This window comes from Carcharhinus amblyrhynchos, chromosome 1 (assembly GCF_965287045.1).
Source record: "Carcharhinus amblyrhynchos chromosome 1, sCarAmb.v2.hapA, whole genome shotgun sequence".
Taxonomy (NCBI): domain Eukaryota; kingdom Metazoa; phylum Chordata; class Chondrichthyes; order Carcharhiniformes; family Carcharhinidae; genus Carcharhinus; species Carcharhinus amblyrhynchos.
In genome coordinates this window covers 5,169,042-5,187,047 of record NC_137324.1, presented here as the reverse complement: position 1 = coordinate 5,187,047, position 18,006 = coordinate 5,169,042, and the positions used below count along the sequence as shown (strand labels likewise).

The window sequence follows — 18,006 nt, the reverse complement described above, 5'->3', positions numbered from 1 at the left end:
TATTGGAAAACTCAGTAGCACTGGCAGCATCTGTGGAAAGAGAAACAGAAATAGCGTTGAGCCTAAAATGACTTCTAAGTTTGCTTGTTCTGTAACTCCTCCTCCGCATCAGAGTCTTGGATCCAGGACCCCTAATGGACCGTTCACACTGTAAAGCTGAACTCATACCTGCACCACATGGACCACAGCATTTGTTCTGCAGGTTTCTGAAGTGGGAAGAGAGGGAGTGTGCGAGGAGGAATGGGTGGAAGATAAGCACCTCAAGTTACAGCTTGAGTCATCATTTTGTTCACTTTTACCTATGAGAAAACCAAATTGTTCTTTAGGATGGCACAGTGGTTAGCACTGCTGCCTACAGCACCAGGGACCTGGGTTCGATTCCCACCTTGGGTCACTGTCAGTGTAGAGTTTGCACGTTCTCCCCATTCTGTATGGGTTTGCTCTGGTTTCCTCCCACACGCCGAAGATGTGCAGGTTAGATTGATTGGCCATGATAAATTGCTCCTTAGTTCAGGGGCATGTGTAGGGATTGCAGGAAGAGGGCTTGGCGATTGTTGTCAGTGAAGGCTTGATGGGCCAAATGGCCTCCTTCTACACCATACGATTCAGAGTATCTGTTGGCTGCACCTCAGTTAACCACACAGCAACGGGCAGGCACATTTTGGTATGAATATTCAAGTCTCCTAACTATTTTTTGTCAGCTGTCCCACTGCAGAGACTAGGCTGACATTGTGATGCAGTACTGAGGGAGTACAGCACTGCTGTTGAGGCAGATATAAAAGATAAGGGGACAATTAGTAAAAAAGAGTCCTCCACAAAGTTCAGCTAAACAGATCAAGTCCCTGTGACATTGTTGGATCTTGCTGTGCTCACGTTCCCTCTCACTTTTCTAAACAACAATGATTATATTTCAAAAGTACTTTATTGGCTGTGAAGCGGTTTAGGCATCCTGAGATCATGAAAGGCGCTACAGCAATGCAAGTCCTTCACTCTGTGACCTTGACGACACTGGCAAGGCTTCAGTTATTGCCCACCCCTCAATGCTGAATGTGTTAAAGGGTCGGCCACAAACAGAACATCAAGGAAATTAGATCAGAAAGCAAAAAGAAAGCTGGGCTGGTATTCCTGACAAACCCCCAGTCAGCAGAGTTTCCAGCAACAGAACAGAAATAGATCAATAAAAACATTGTAAAAGGAAAATTCCATAGAATGATAGAACACTGAAGGAGAACATTTGATCCATTGTGCCTGTACTAACTCTGGTGGTGATGTCCAATCAATTTTGCTCTTTTCCACATAGTTGTGTAATTTTGTTTTCCTTCGAATATTTCTTATTAACAAATCCTCTTCCAGCACCCTTCCAGGCAGCACATTCCAGACCAATAACAACTCACTGTCTAAGAGTATTTTGTCAGGACCAGTTCAACAGCTCTTTTAAAGAGCCAGCAGACATAATGGACCAAATGACTTCCATCAGTGCTGTAAGATTCTAATTAGTAAAATTTTCTTTATCCATTTATTTACCTCTCTTAAAACTAATGACAGTGTCGTATCCAGGAGACTGATTCAGAGAGGGAGAGCGATGTGCAGTTTTTCCAATACTTTCATTTTCCTATCACGACAAACCCTGAGACTGGAAGAGGTTTATAGTACAACAGACGGAAGTTGCAACAAGAGATTCTAACTGAAGCAGCAACATTCTCATCCAACATCAACGACTCTCCCTCCACTACTAACTCTGCGCCAGGCTCCTTGGACTCAGTGTGGGAATCCATTGCGATCCATGATAGTTGGTTATCAAAAACTCTTAATTATCTCACACAATCTCCAATTAATCAATTACTTCTTGATCTGAGTTTGCAAACGGTGATTATCCAGACCAATCCTCACCTCCTCCCACCGACTTCACTTTCTACCAGAGAGTGTAAACATAAGCTTCCCCAGTTAAATCACCAACATCAACAGGAGCTTGAATAACCCACACTGAAGTTGGACAAGAGCCCTCAAGCGCAGGAAACGATCTGAATCATGACAGCAGGAGAGGTGAGAGAACAGTGATCATTAATCTGAAACAGCAACACGAGAATTTCAGGCAGAGGCAGATGAGACCAAGGGAAAGAGATACAGACTTGCAGACAGGAGCTGCCCAAGGGTGGGAGCGTGCACCAAGGTTCAATGGTTTCCTTTGCAGTCGAGCACTCGAGAATGGCTGTAGATTATAAATAGTTCCAATATGGAGTAATATTGACAGACCTCCTATAGCACCTCATTCTAATCTGCGACTGAAGAGGCTCAGTGACTATCTCCTTGGTCCCATAGCCCCAGGATTCTGGTCTCTTGTTTAAATGCACTGTCAGGCTTCCCAATCTTTTGGATTTGCCCCTCAGACGGGAAGGATGGGAGTCAGGGTCTCCTCAGGATGCTGGCAGGAGCAGAGACTGGCAGAATCAGCAGGCTGGAGCAGGGCAGTGTGCAGCTCTCCTCCGCAGCCTGGTCTGTCATGCAGGAAGCTCTCAGTCTCCTCAGCGCAGTCCTCATTGTCATCTCCATGAACAAGGCAACGGCACACATCGATCCCAGAGTCCCCGGTGAGACGGCGGTGCCTGGAGCGTGTTTCGTCCTCCTCCTCCTCTTCCACCTCCACCTCGGAACCGGACAGAGCTGCTTGTGACACAGTGGCACTGATATCTTCAGCAGCATGACTGGAACTGGAGAGCGGGGATCCCGGCTCGGAGTCACTGGGGGTGCTGGCGTCAGAGATGGAGCTGCTGTTGGGAGAGATGGAGCTGCTGTTGGGAGAGCTGGAGCTACAAGAACAGCTGGTGCAGTTATTGGAGCTGAGTGAAGGGCTCAGCTCAACCCTGGTCCCTTGGCATTGGATTGAAGTGTAAGATGGGGGAGGAGTGCTGGGCTGGGCTGACACCTCCTCGTACGCAGGAAGCTTGAAAGAAGCCAGGAGTCCTGAGGACATGATTGAAAAATGTATGAGTTGTTAGGCATTAACTCACAGCTCATTATGTATTAGTAAGATAATAGATAAAGTTGCTATAATCCCAGATGATTATAGACACTGACTGGTGATGAATTAACCTGAGGATCACCACACTACAGGCAAGGCAGTATCTTCAGGAATAACCTCAGCCAGTACAGGAACCAAACCGTCAGCATTGCTCTGCATCACTCACCAGCCATCCAGCCAAATGAGTGAATGTGGGAGGAATGGGGGTGGGGGAACAGGGGAGGCAGAGGGAGGAGAGTTGAGCGGGGAGGGGGGAGATCCAGGCAAGGGTGGGGAGATTCAGGGAAGGGGAGGATGAAGTCCCTGGGGGTGCTGCAGATATTTGTACTCACTCTGGTCGAGGGGTGAGCCAGGGTAATTACAGGCTCCATGGTAGGCAATGAGGTTAATCTCCTGTTGCCGTTGCTGTTGTTGGAGGCGCAGTTTGGTTCTGCGATGGCGATAAGCACAACAACAGCTGAAGAGGATGAGGAGAGTCCAGAGAAGCCAGAACCCTGTGAGGGGACACAGCGTAATGTCAGGCAACACACAGCCAAGGAGAACACAGTAACGTGGCCACCCACTGCCCCCATCCTGCAACCCCCACACTCCACCCTTGCACTGTCCATGCCCCCACCCTGCACCCTCCCGCTCCAACTCAACACCCTTCCCTACCACCCTGTGCTGTCCCACTCCAAGCGCCCCCACCCTCCTGGGCGCTGCCATTCCAATCCCCCTGCAACCCCCTGCGCCCTTCCCTCCCACTGTGCCCTACTGCTCCAATGCCCCTGCACCCATCCACTGCAACCCACCCCCACCTTTCCCACTTCAACTTCCCCTCACACCCTTCACCACCACCCTGTGCCCTCCCTACTCCAACCCCCCTGCACCCTTCCCCACCACCCTGTGCTGTCCCACTCCACGCACACAAGCCCAACTCCCCTGAACACCCCCGCTCTGCATGCAAATTCTTGCTTGAATCCGCTGCTTTGCTATAATGGCAGCCTGATTTACTGAGACTATGAGACCGGGTCTTGCCATTTACTCACACCACAGCTCGTAAAAATAGGTGCAGCAGCCAGTCTCTCCGCAGCAGTGGCCAGTTTCACACCAGTAGCGTTGGTTATTGACTCCGGGGCACAGAGCTCTCACCTATAAACAAGACAGAGATAAAGACTGATGACTGAAAGTGCTGTGTTTGATTTATTGTCACATGTATTAGCATAACAGTGAAAAGTATTGTTTCTTGCGCGCCATACAGACAAAGCACACTGTTCACAGAGAAGGAAACAAGAGTGCAGAATGTAATGTTACAGTCATAGCTAGGGTGTAGAGAAAGATGAGCTTAATGCAAGGTAAGTCCATTCAAAAGTCTGACAGCAGTAGGGAAGAAGCTGTTCTTGAATCGGTTGGTACATGTCCTCCGACTTTTGTATCTTTTTCCCTACAGAAGAAGGTGGAAGAGAGAATGTCCAGGGTGTGTGGGGTCCTTAATTATGCTGGCTACTTTGCTGAGGTAGTGGGAAGTGTAGACGGAGTCAATGGTTGTTAGGCACATGTTAATACATGTAAATACACGTAACAATAATAATAAATCTGATAAAACTCAACAACATGAAGGAGATGGTCATCAACTTCAGGAAGCATAGTGGAGAGCATGCCCCTGTCTACATCAATGAGGACAAAACAGAAAGGGTTGTGAGTTTCAAGTTTTTAGGCGTCCAGGTCACCAACAACCTGTCCTGGTCCCCCCATGCCGACACTATGGTTAAGAAAGCCCACCAATGCCTCTACTTTCTCAGGAGGCAAAGAAAATTGGCATGTCAGCTATGATTCTCACCAACTTTTACAGATGCACCATAGAAAGCATTCTTTCTGGTTGTATCAGAGCTTGGTATGGGCTCCTGCTCTGCCCAAGACCACAAGGAACTATAAAAGGGCCAGGAACGAAGTCCAGTCCATCAATCAAACCAACCAGCCTCCCACCAACTGACTCCTGTCTACACTTCCAGGCCCAACCAGCAAATACACACTGCCAGTTGAAGTTTATTTACTAGTGTCACAAGTAGGCTTACATTAACACTGCAATGAAGTTATTGGGAAATCCCCCAGTCGCCACACTCCGGCGCTTGTTCGGGTACACTGAGGGAGAATTTAGCACGGCCAATGCAGCCTAACACGGACATCTTTTGGACTGGGGGAACAAACCAGAGCACCCGGAGGAAACCCACATTGACACGGGTTCAACTGGTAAGTCTCTCTCCGCCCCCCGCCTCCCCCACTGCCATCCCTCCTCTCCCCCCACGCCTCCCCCACTGCCATCCCTCCTCTCCCCCCACCCCTCCCCCACTGCCTCCTCTCCCCCCACCCCTCCCCCACTGCCACCCCTTCCCCCCCCCCCCCCCCCCCCCGGGCTCTCCCTCTCCGTTCTACTCCCCCGGGCTCGTTCTCTCCTCTCCTCCCCCCCCACCTGGGCTCGTTCTCTCTCTCTCTCCTCCCCCCCCCCCGGGCTCGTTCTCTCTCTCTCCTCCCCCCCCCCGGGCTCTCTCTCCTCTCCCCCCACCTCCCCGGGCTTTCTCTCCTCTCCTCCCCCCCCCACCCCGGGCTCTCTCTCCTCTCCCCCCCCCTCCCCCGGGCTCTCTCTCCCCCCCCTCCCCGGGCTCTCTCTCTCCTCTCCCCCCCCCTCCCTCTCCTCTCCCCCCCCCTCCCCGGGCTCTCTCTCTCCTCTCCCCCCCCCTCCCCGGGCTCTCTCTCCCCCCCCCTCCCCGGGCTCTCTCTCTCTCTCTCTCCTCTCCCCCCCCCTCCCCGGGCTCTCTCTCCCCCCCCTCCCCGGGCTCTCTCTCCCCCCCCTCCCCGGGCTCTCTCTCCCCCCTCCCCGGGCTCTCTCTCCCCCCCCCTCCCCGGGCTCTCTCTCCCCCCCCTCCCCGGGCTCTCTCTCTCTCTCTCTCCTCTCCCCCCCCCCTCCCCGGGCTCTCTCTCTCTCTCCTCTCCCCCCCCTCCCCCCGCCCCGGGCTCTCTCTCTCTCTCTCCTCTCCCCCCCGCCCCCCCTGGCTCTTTCTCTCTCTCTCCTCTCCCCCCACCCCCCCCGGCTCTTTCTCTCTCTCTCTCCTCTCTCCCCCCCCCCCCCCCCGGCTCTCTCTCTCTCCCTCTCCTCTCCCCCCCACCCCCCCCGGCTCTCTCTCTCTCTCTCTCCCCCCCCCCCCCCCGGCTCGCTCTCTCTCTCTCTCCCCCCCCCCCCCCCCCCCGGCTCGCTCTCTCTCTCTCCCCCCCCCCCCCCCCGGCTCTCTTTCTACCCCCCCCCCCCCCCCCGGCTCGCTCTCTCTCTCTCCCCCCCCCCCCCGGCTCTCTTTCTCCCCCCCCCCCCCCCCCGGCTCTCTTTCTTCCCCCCCCCCCCCCCCCGGCTCTCTTTCTTCCCCCCCCCCCCCCCCCCCCGGCTCGCTCTCTCTCTCCCCCCCCCCCCCCCGCTCTCTCTCTCCCCCCCCCCCCCCCCCCCCCCCGGCTCGGTCTCTCTCTCTCCCCCCCCCCCCCGGCTCGCTCTCTCTCTCCTCCCCCCCCCCCCCCCCCGGCTCTCTCTCTCCCCCCCCCCCCCCCGCCCCCGGCTCTCTCTCCTCCCCCCCCCCCCCCCCCCCCGCCCCCGGCTCTCTCTCCTCCCCCCCCCCCCCCCCCCGCCCCCGGCTCTCTCTCCTCCCCCCCCCCCCCCCCCCCGCCCCCGGCTCTCTCTCTTCCCCCCCCCCCCCCCCCCCCCGCCCCCGGCTCTCTCTCTTCCCCCCCCCCCCCCCCCCCCCCGCCCCCGGCTCTCTCTCTTCCCCCGCCCCCCCCCCGCCCCCGGCTCTCTCTCTTCCCCCCCCCCCCCCCCCGCCCCCGGCTCTCTCTCTCCCCCCCCCCCCCCCCCCCGGCTCTCTCTCTCTCCCCCCCCCCCCCCCGGCTCTCTCTCTCTCTCCTCCTCCTCCTCCTCCTCCCGGACCCCTCTGGGCTCTCTCTTCTCCCACCGCAACCAGGCTCTCTCTTCTCTTCCCCCCACCCCCCAGGCTCGCTCTGTCCTCCCTCCCTCCCTCCCCCCGCGACTCCCTCCACCCCCCCGGCCGCTCTTTACCTGTTGGCTGAAGGGAGCGGCCCTCGGGCCCGGGCTCCGGTTCTCCGCTGTCAGGTTCCGGTGCGCGAAGCCGGGCTCCCGCCGCTGGGGCTCGGCCCGCGGCCCAGCCGACAGGCTCCGGCCACCATCCATCGCCTCCGAGCCGCTGCTGTCCACCACCGGCGGCCGAGAGGCGGCTCCTTCCCTCGGCTCCGGGGCCAAATCCCCGCCCACATCCCTAACTGACAGTCCGAGGGACCAATCACAGGGCAGGATTCACTGGCTGCCTGTGATTGACAGCAGCACAGACCAATCACAACTGATCTACGGCCATTGGCTGTTGATTAGAGCCAGTAACATCATGGAGTCGCTGATTGATGGCTGCTTTAACCAATAAGAGAGGGAGTATTCTGAGTGACAGCTGGTTTCACCAATCCGTGATGAGTATCACCTTCCCATTCGCTGATTGGATGAGATACTCAGGTAGTGATTGCTTTGAGCCTTGACAACAGTAATCTGCCTCAACCAATCCCGGCAGCGCATGGGGGCGGGCCCATGGAAGGAAGGCTGGCACAGGCAGGATGGGCCCAATGGCCTCCTCTGCCCCTTCCCTGGGCCCTGGCATTGCGTTGCCCGAGGGCCTGGTCACACGGGGTATTCCCTGGCATCACCAGCTGCCACCTTTACTGTCACCACCCAGACCAGGAGGCAATCTCACTCGACTGATAACCAGGAGACCAAGCTTAATGCTCTGGAGACAAGGGTTCAAATCCCGCCTTGACAACAGGTCGAATTTAAATCCAATTCATAAATATATCTGGAATTTAAAACTACTCTCAGTGATGGTGGCCAAAACCCAGTGTGGACATTTGACAAGGTGCTGCAGCAAAGACTGCTACATAAGATAAAGGTGCACAGTGTTATGGGTAATGTATTAGCATGGATAGAGAATTGGTTAACTAACAGAAAGCAAAGAGTGGGGTTAAATGGGTGTTTTTCAGGTTGGCGATCAGTGACTAGTGGTGAGCCTCAGGGATCAGTGTTGGGACCATAATTGTTTATGATTTACACAGATGATTTGGAGTTGGGGACCAAGTGTAGTGTGTCAAAATTCGCAGATGACACTAAGATGAGTGGCACAGCAAAGTGTGCAGAGGACACTGAAAGTCTGCAAAGAGATGTAGATAGTCTAAGTGAGTGGGAAACATTCTGGTAAATGGAGTACAATTGTGAAATATAAGGTCATCCATTTTGGTAGGAATAACAGCAAAATGGACTATTATTTAAATGGTAAAAAGTTGCAGCATGCTGCTGTGCAGAGGGACCTGGGTGTCCTTGTGCAGGAATCTCAAGGAGTTGGTATGCAACTGCAGCAGGTAATTAAGAAGGCAAATGGAATTTTGTCCTTCATTGCTAGAGGAATGAAGTTTATTAAAGATATTAAAGATAGAAGGATCGTAGGAGTTGAGGGCCTGAATGCGATTACTGTCACTAGAGAGGTAGTGCTTGATAGACTAACGGGACTGAAGGTGGACAAGTCCCCAGGACCGGATGGAATGCATCCCAGGGTTCTGAAAGAAATGGCAGAGGTGATAACGGATGCTTTAGTGATTATTTATCAAAATTCACTGGACTCCGGGAAAGTGCCGGAAGATTGGAAAACGGCTAATGTTACACAATTGTTTAAAAAAGGTAGCAGACAAAAGGCAGGGAATTATCGGCTGGTTAGTCTAACTAACCAGTTGGAAACTAGTTGGAAAATTGCTAGAATCCGTCATCAAAGAAGAAATAGCAAGACACTGAGAAAAGAATGGTTTGATCGAGCAGACGCAGCACGGATTTGTTAAGGGGAAGTCGTGTTTAACGAATTTATTGGATTTCTATGAGGATGTGACTAGTGTGGTAGACAGAGGGGAACCGGTGGATGTGGTGTTTTCAGATTTCCAGAAGGCATTTGATAAGGTATCTCACAAAAGGTTGCTTCAGAAGGTTAGGTTGCATGGAGTTGGGGGTAAGGTGTTAGCGTGGATAGAGGATTGGCTGTCTAATAGGAAGCAGAGAGTTGGTACCAATGGGTGCTATTCTGGTTGGCAGTTGGTGACGAGTGGAGTGCCACAGGGATCGGCGCTGGGGCCTCAACTGTTTACCATTTATATAGATGTCCTGGAGGAGGGGGCTGAGTGTAGGGTGATGAAATTTGCTAATGACACAAAGATGAGTGGAAAAGCAAATTGTGTGGAGGGTGTGGAAAGTCTGCAGAGAGATCTGGATAGGCTGAGCGAGTGGATGAGGACCTGGCAGATGGAGTATAATGTTAGCAAGTGTGAGGTTATCCACTTTGGCAGCAATAATAATAGGAGGGATTATTATTTAAAAGGCAAAAAGCTGCAGCATGCTACGGTGCAGAGGGACCTGGGGGTCCTTGTGCACGAGTCGCAAAAACCCAGTCTGCAGGTGCAGCAGGTGATCAAGAAGGTGAATGGAATGTTGGCCTTTATAGCGAGGGGGATAGAATATAAAAGCAGGGAGGTCTTGCTGCAACTGTACAGGGTACTGGTGAGGCCACTGCTGGAGTACTGTGTGCAGTTTTGGTCGCTGCACTTGCAGAAGGATATATTGGCCTTGGAGTGAGTGCAGAGAAGGTTCACTAGGCTGATACCGGAGATGAGGGGGCTAGCCTATGAAGAGAGACTAAATAGACTGGGTCTGTACTCATTGGAGTTTAGAAGGATGAGTGGGGATCTTTTAGAGACGTATAAGATTATGAAGGGGATAGATAGGGTAGAGGTAGAGAGATTCTTCCCTCTTAGAAGGGATAGCAGGACTAGAGGGCAAGGGGGGGGGTGCAGTTTAGATCAGAGTTGAGGAGGTGGTGAATCTCTAGAATTCTCTGCCCGTTGAAGTGGTGGAGGCTACCTCGCTGAATATTTTTAAGTCACGGGTAGATAGATTTCTGATAGACAGGGGAATTAAGGGTTATGGGGAGAAAGCGGGAAAGTGGAACTGATCCACTTAAGATCAGCCATGATTTTATTGAATGGTGGGGCAGGCTTGAAGGGCTAGATGGCCTACTCCTGCTCCTATTTCTTATGATGTAGCTATATAACATGCTTGCTAAGCCATAGCTAGAGCACTGTGTGCAGTTCTGGTCAGCACATTATCGGAAGGATGTGATAGAAAGGGTGCAGAGGAGATTCACCAGAATGTTGCCTGGATTGGAACATTTCAGCTTTGAAGACAGGCTCATTGGGCTAGGGTTGGTTTCCTCAGAGCAGAGAAGACTTAGGGGGACCTCACTGAGGTATTCAAAATTATGAGGCAAATAGGTAAGGTAGCTCAGAAGAAACTTCCCGTTAGTAGAGTGGTCAATAACCAGGGGACAGAGATTTAAGACAAAGGGCTGGAGATTTAGAGGGAATTTGAGGAAAAACCTCTTCATCCAGAGGGTGGTGGGAATCTAGAACTCACTGTCTGAAAGGATGCTGGAGACGGGAACACTCACAACAATTAAGGAGCATTTAGATGAGCACTTGAAATGCTATTGCATACAAAGCTATGGAGCAAGTGCTGGAAAATGGATTCGAATAGATAGGTGCTTGATGGTGGGTGTGGACAGGATGGGCTGAAGGGTCTCTTTGTGCTGTAAAACTCTACATCTGTGACATTTCTCCTCTTTCAAACTGAACAAAAGTCATGCCGACTCAAATATTAACTCTGTTTCTCTCTCCACAGGTTTTGCCTGATCTGCCGAGTATTTCCAACAGTTTCTGTTTTATTCCAATATTATATGAACTTTAAACGTGGTTGATGCAATGTGAAGGAAATCATGGCAGCAGAATACTGCTGCGCCCGGCCAGGTTGGGGGGGGGCTGCAGTCAGGAGGTCAATCAGCGGCTTAGCCCCGTGACCAGCGGGGACCAGCTTGTCATCCTCACACACTCCTCGGCAGTCAGTCACCTGGAAGCAGCCAGTGACTCCGGAAGTAGTTGGTGCGCAGTGATGGCGGCGCTCAGGGTCATTGGAGCCTCAGCAAAGGTTCGAGGAAAAAAATTCAATGCGGGCTGCGGCCTAGACAGCGACACACAGACTGGGATACACACCCACACACACACACCGGGACACACGCACGCTGAGGAGCACACCGCTCGCCGGAACGGGGCGCCCACAGCCCTGCGCGGGGATACCGGGAAAAGCGCACACTGGGACACACGCGTGCACGGACTGGGGCGCGCGCATACTGGGACGCACCCGGCCACGCGCATACCGGGACGCGTGCACACACTAGCACGCACAGACTGGGACGCGCGCCTGAGACGTGTGCGCACGCGCGCACACACACACACACACTGGTGAGGGCCCTCTCAGTCAGCCCAACTTTCTGGTCAATAATTTATTTCCTCTTTTTCAGAATTTCAGTTTTGTACAGAGTGTTCTCTCCTCGAGAGCTCTGCTGACCAGCCCTTCACTGAGCTCATCACCACAGCCCCAGGTAAAAAACCTTTTTGCGGAACTTCCCTGCCTCCAAGAAATAAAATACAGCTTAGTTTCTTTTAGTACAATATGTAGCACGCAGTATGAGGTGCCTTGTCATTTGATTTGATTTGATTTATTATTGTCACTTATCACTTTCAGAAGGCGTTTGACAAGGTACCTCACAAGAGGTTATTATAGAAGGTTAGGGGGCATGGAGTTGGGGGTAGGGTGTTAAGCGTGGATAGAGGATTGGTTGTCAAATAGGAGGCAGAGAGTGGGGGTTAATGGGTGCTATTCGGATTGGCGGTTGGTGACTAGTGGAGTGTCCCAGGGGTCGGTGCTGGGTCCTCAACTATTTACCATTTATATAGATGATCTGGAGGGGGGAACCGAGTGCAGGGTGTCGAAATTTGCTGATGACACCAAGATTGGTGGAAAGGCAAATTGCGCGGAGGGTGTGGAGAGTCTGCAGAAGGATCTAGATAGGCTGGGCGAATGGGCCAGGAACTGGCAAATGGAATTTAATGTTGGCAAGTGCGAGGTGGTCCACTTTGGTAGGAATAATGGTAGGAAGGACTATTACTTACGTGGCAAAAAACTGCAGCAGGCAACGGTGCAGAGGGACCTCGGGGTCCTTGTGCATGAGTCGCAAAAACCCAGCCTGCAGGTGCAGCAGGTGGCCAGGAAGGCTAATGGGATGCTGGCCTTCATAGCGAGGGGGATTGAATATAAAAGTAGGGAGGTCTTGCTGCAGCTGTACAGGGCACTGGTGAGGCCACAGCTGGAGTACTGTGTGCAGTTTTGGTCGCCGCACTTACGCAAGGATATTTTGGCCTTGGAGGGAGTGCAGAGGAGGTTTACTAGGCTGATACCGGAGTTGAGGGGGTTGAGCTATGCGGAGAGGCTGAATAAACTAGGCTTGTACTCGTTAGAGTTTAGAAGAATGAGGGGAGATCTCATTGAGACCTATAAGATGATGAATGGGATGGATAGGATAGAGGTGGAGAGACTCTTCCTGCTCAGAAAGGACAGTAGGACTAGGGGGCACAGCCTCAAGATAAAGGGGGGGTGGTTTAGAACGGAGTTGAGGAGGAACTTCTTCACTCAAAGGGTGGTGAATCTCTGGAATTCTCTGCCCGTTGAAGTGGTGGAGGCTGCCTCGCTAAATATTTTTAAGACGCGGGTTGATGGGTTTTTGATAAGCGAGGGGATTAAGGGTTATTGGGAGAGGACGGGAATGTGGAACTGAGACATGACAGATCAGCCATGATCTTATTGAATGGCGGGGCAGGCTCGAAGGGTTAGATGGCCTACTCCTGCCATTTCTTATGTTATAAACATACAATGACAAGTATTTGTTTCTTGTGCGCTATACAGACAAAACATACCGTTCATGGACAAAGAAATGGGAGTGTGCAGGATGTAGTGTTACAGTCATAGCTGGGGTGGAGAGAAAGATCAACTTAATATAATTCAAAAGTCTGACAGCAGCAGGGAAGAAGCTGTTCTTGAGTCAGTTGGTACGTGACATCAGACTTTTGTTTCCTTTTCTTGAAGGAAGAAGGTGGAAAAGAGAATGTCCGGGTGCGTGGGGTCCTTAATTATGCTGGCTGCTTTTCCGAGGCAGCAGAAAGTGTAGACAGTCAATGGATGAGAGGCTGGTTTGAGTGATCGACTGGGCTACATTCACAACTCTTTGTAGTTTTTTACAGTCTTGGACAGAGCAGGAGCCCGTACCAAGCTGTGATACATCAGGAAAGAATGCTTTCTATGGTGCATCTGTAAAAGTTGGTGAGAGTCATAGTGGATGTGCTGAATTTTCTTAGTCTTCTGAGAAAGTAGAAGTCTTGGTGAGCTTTCTTAACTATAGCATCAGTGTGGAGGGACTAGGACAGACTTTAGTAATTTGGACACCTAGAAACCGCGATCATTTCCACTCATCCCCATTGATGTAGACAGGGGCATGTTCTCCACTACACTTCCCAAAGTCAATGACCACTTCCTTTGATTTGCTGACATTGAGGGAGAGATTATTGTCGTCACGCCAGTTCACAGATTCTCAGTCTCATTTCTCTCGCTCTGGCTTAAAAGTATTCAAAGACTCTGCTTCATCTGCCTTTTAAGAAAGAGTTCCAAAGAATCATAGAACGCTACAGTGCAGAAAGAGGCCCTTCGGTCCATCGAGTCTGCACCGAACACAATCCCACCTCGGCCCTACCCCCATATCCCTACATATTATACCCACTAATCCCTCTAACCTACGCATCCCTGGACACTAAGAGGCAATTTCTAAGCATGGCCAATCAACCTAACCCGCACATCTTTGGACTGTGGGAGGAAACCAGAGTACCCGGAGGAAACCCACGCAGTCACGGGGAGAATGTGCAAACTCCACACAGACAGTGACCTGAGCCGGAAATCGAACCCAGGACCCTGGAGCTGTAAAGCAGCAGTGCTAACCACTGGGCTATCGTGCCGCCCCAAAGATACTCAGCCATCTGAGAGAATAGATTTTTCCTAATCTCTGCCTTAAATGGAGACCTATTCTGTACACCTCATACATCGGCTCACTCGTACACTGTTGTATAGCAAACGCTGCATCCTGGAAACCAAGATAGAGTCCATATTCTCGACTTGCGCTCAGGACACAAACCAGCTGTGAAACTCTGCCAAGCAGACGAGACAAAGGAACTATGCCATCTACATGCACACCAAGAACAGGAAACTTGAGAAACTCAGCATCACCACCAGCAGCAACCAAGCCTCCCCCGGTACCACAGTAGAAAACAGCACTACCGCAGGGAGGTCCATTGTCAACTTGTCGGACGACACACTTCAACCAAGTGAAATCAAAGTTCTCAGCCAAGGGCTGAATTTCTGCCCCACCACCAGAATGGACCCCATCAGTCTTGCAGCAGACACAGAGGAATTTATCAGGCGAATGAGGCTGCGGGAATTCTTCCACAAACCACAAGAGGCCAACAGCGAACACAATGAGACAGTCGATGAACCAGAACAGCCAACAGAGAGATCTGCAGTGCAGCAGCCTAAGAGGAAGGAATCCAATTGGACTCCTCCGGAAGGCCGCTGCCCTCGACTGGACATGTATGCCCAAGCTATCAGGAGGTGCGTCAACACCAGATTCATCAGCTGCACTCACAAGACAGCCCTGAACATCACCCAAGCACAATGCAAGGCCAACCGCAACATTGTCATCAAATCAGCAGACAAAGGAAGGGCCATCGTCATACTGAACAGAACAGATTACTGCAAGGAAGTGTACCGACAACTGAACAACGAAGAACACTACAGACAGTTGCCTGCAGATCTGACCAAAGAACACACCCATGAACTCAATAGACTAATCAAGATTTTTGATCCGGACCTTCAGAGCACTGTCCGTGCTCTCATTCCACATAGTCCCCGCATTGGAGATCTCTGCTGCCTCCCAAAGATATCCAAGGCAAACACACCCAGTTGTTCCATTGTATTGGGCAATGGGACCCTGTGTGAGAACCTCTCTGGCTACATTGAGGGCATCCTGAAACCCATTGTACAAAGAACCCCCAGCTTTTGTTGTGACACTACAGACTTGCCACAGAAACTCAGCACACATGGAGCAGTCGAGCTGGGAGCACTTCTCGTCACAATGGATGTCTCGGCATTCTACACCAGCATCCCCCACGATGATGGCATTGCTGCAACTGCCTTTTAACTCAACGCCGACAACTGCCAGTTTCCAGATGCAATTTTACATCTCATCCACTTCATCCTGGACCACAATGTCTTCATCTTCAACAACCAGGATTCTGTAGAGGATTCTGAGGGACAAGATTTATGAGCGTTTAGAATGATCAGAAATAGTCAGCACGGCTTTGTCAAGGGCAGGTCGTGCCTTACGAGCCTGGTTGAGTTCTTTGAAAATGTGACTGAACACATTGACGAAGGAAGAGCGGTGGACGTGGTTTACATGGACTTCAGCAAGGCGTTTGATAAGGTCCCCCATGCAAGACTTCTTGAGAAGGTGTGAAGGCATGGGATCCAAGGGGCTTTGTGGATCCAGAACTGGCTTGCCTGCAGAAGGCAGAGAGTGGTTGTGGATGGGTCTTTTTCTGCATGGAGGTCAGTTACCAGTGGAGTGTCCCAGGGATCTGTTCTAGGACCCTTGCTGTTTGTCATTTTCATAATGACCTGGATGAGGAAGTGGAGGGATGGATTAGTAAGTTCACCAACGATACGAACGTTGGTGGTGTTGTGTATAGTCTGGAGGAATGTCAGAAGTTGCAGCGTGACATAGATAGGATGCAAGGCTGGGCGGAGAAGTGGCAGATGGACTTCAACGTGGATAAATGTGTAGTGGTCCATTTTGGCAGGACCAATGGGATGAAGGAGTACAATATCAAGGGTAGGAGTCTTAGCAGTGTTGAGGAGCAGAAGGATCTTGGGGTCCGGGTCCATAGGACTCTTAAATCGGCCCCGCAGGTGGAGGATGTGGTCAAGAAGGCGTATGGTGTACTGGCCTTCGTTAATCGAGGGATTGAGTTTAGGAGTCGGGAGGTAATGCTATAACTTTATAAGACTCTTGTTGGACCCCATTTGGAGTACTGTGCACAGTTCTGGTTGCCTCACTACAGGAAGGATGTGGAAGCTATTGAGAGGGTGCAGAGGAGATTTGCAAGGATGTTGCCCGGATTGGGAGGCATGCCTTATGAGGATAGGTTGAGGGAGCTAGGTCTGTTCTCCCTGGAGAGACGAAGGTTGAGAGGCGACCTGATAGACGTTTATAAAATGTTGAGGGGAATAGATAGGGTGGATTCTCGGAGGTTATTTTCCAGGGCTGAAATGGTTGCTACGAGAGGACACAGGTTTAAGGTGCTGGGAAGCAAGTACAGAGGAGATGTTAGGGGTAAGCTTTTCACTCAGGGTGGTGAGTGAGTGGAATCAGCTGCTGTTGGTGGTGGTAGAGGTGAACTCGCTGGGGTCTTTTAAAAGACTTCTGGATGAGTATATGGGATTTAATGGGATTGGGAGTTACAGATTGTTCTATGGCCTGGTAGGTATGGACGTGATTGGTGCAACTTGTGGGCCGAAGGGCCTGTTTGTGCTGTAGTGTTCTATGTAACCAGTTCTTCATCCAGACACACGGAACAGCCATGGGGACAAAAAGTCGCACCTCAATATGCCAACATCTTCATGCACAGGTTCGAACAAGACTTCTTAATAAGAATGTAAGAAATAGGAGCAGGAGTAGGCCACCTAGCCCTTCGAGCCTGCCCCACCATTCAATAAGATCATGGCTGATCTGAAGTGGATCAGTTCCACTTTCCCGCTTTCTCCCCATAACCCTTAATTCCCCTGTCTGTCAAAAACCTATCTACCCGTGACTTAAAAATATTTAGTGAGGCAGCCTCCACCACTTCAACGGGCAGAGAATTCCAGAGATTCACACCCTTTGAGTGAAGAAGTTCCTCCTCAACTCTGTTAGGTAGGAAAGTAAACTGCAAAGAGGAAATAAGGAAGCTACAAAGTTACAAGGATAGGTGAAGTGACTGGGCAAAACACGGAAAATGGAGTATCTTGTGGAAATGTGCAAAATTGTCAATTTTGGCAGGAAGAATAAAAACTAGAAGCATGTTATCTGAATGGTGAGAGATTGCAGAGCTGAGGTGCAGAGGGATCTGGGTGTCCTAGTGTGTGAATCTCAAACGGCTGGTATGCAGGTACAGCAAATAATTGGGAAAGCTAATAGAATGTTATCATTTACTGCGTGGGAAATTGATCACAGAAGCAGGGACGTTATGCTTCAAAGAACAATGTGAGGTAATGCATTTTGGAAGGTCTAATACAGATAGGAAACATACAGTAAATGGCAGAACCCTTCAGAGTATTGATTAGCAAAGGGATCTGGGTGTACAGGTACACAGGTCACTGAAAGTGGCAACGCAGGTGGAGAAGGTCATCAAGAAGGCATACAGCACGCTTGCCTTCATCGGCTGGGGCATTGAGTTTAACGTTAGTTAGGTCAAATTTGGGATATATTGTTCAATTCTGGTTGCCACATTACCAGAAGGATGTGGATGCTTTAGAGAGGGTACAGAAAAGATTTACCAGACTTCTTGCTGTGTTTACCCCAGGCCAACACCGGCATCTCCACATCAGTGACACACAATCCCAGGGATTTTACCTTGTTTCCAGCTTCTTGGATCTATCCTACGGCGAGAGGGTCTTAGATAGTGACCTTTCACCTTTGTGGCAGCAGCCTCGAGTTTCAGATCGGCCTTCAGAATGCGGTGCAGAATCTTGGAATGTGCTACTCTCTCCTTTATTTATTTCTGGGATGTGGATGTCGCTGGCATATACCGCCCATCCTGAATTGTCCTTGGTCGGGGTGGCTCGTTAAACCCATTTCAGAAAGAATTTAAGAGTCAACCACATTGCTTTGGATCTGGAATTACACCTAAAC

The 18,006-nt window shown here is 51.3% G+C and overlaps 2 protein-coding genes across 2 annotated transcripts in view; one reads left to right on the top strand and one right to left on the bottom strand.

The window, feature by feature from the left end:
- Positions 1 to 903: 903 nt before the first annotated feature.
- Positions 904 to 7,283, bottom strand: LOC145343152 (WW domain-binding protein 1-like). The gene is made up of 4 exons (XM_080189152.1): positions 7,092 to 7,283; positions 4,048 to 4,150; positions 3,352 to 3,513; positions 904 to 2,961 (listed from the first exon to the last, which is right to left on the bottom strand). The coding sequence occupies exons 1-4, from the start codon at positions 7,221 to 7,223 to the stop codon at positions 2,384 to 2,386; spliced, it is 975 nt and encodes a 324-aa protein (XP_080045278.1). The 5' UTR covers positions 7,224 to 7,283; the 3' UTR covers positions 904 to 2,383.
- Positions 7,284 to 11,033: 3,750 nt separating this feature from the next.
- The window catches only part of idh3b (isocitrate dehydrogenase (NAD(+)) 3 non-catalytic subunit beta), a 30,286-nt gene continuing 23,313 nt past the window's right edge, over positions 11,034 to 18,006 (top strand). Inside the window, 2 exon segments of the mRNA XM_080189018.1 lie at positions 11,034 to 11,105; positions 11,479 to 11,559. Of these exon segments, the coding sequence (XP_080045144.1) occupies positions 11,070 to 11,105; positions 11,479 to 11,559 (117 nt within the window). The 5' untranslated portion in view covers positions 11,034 to 11,069.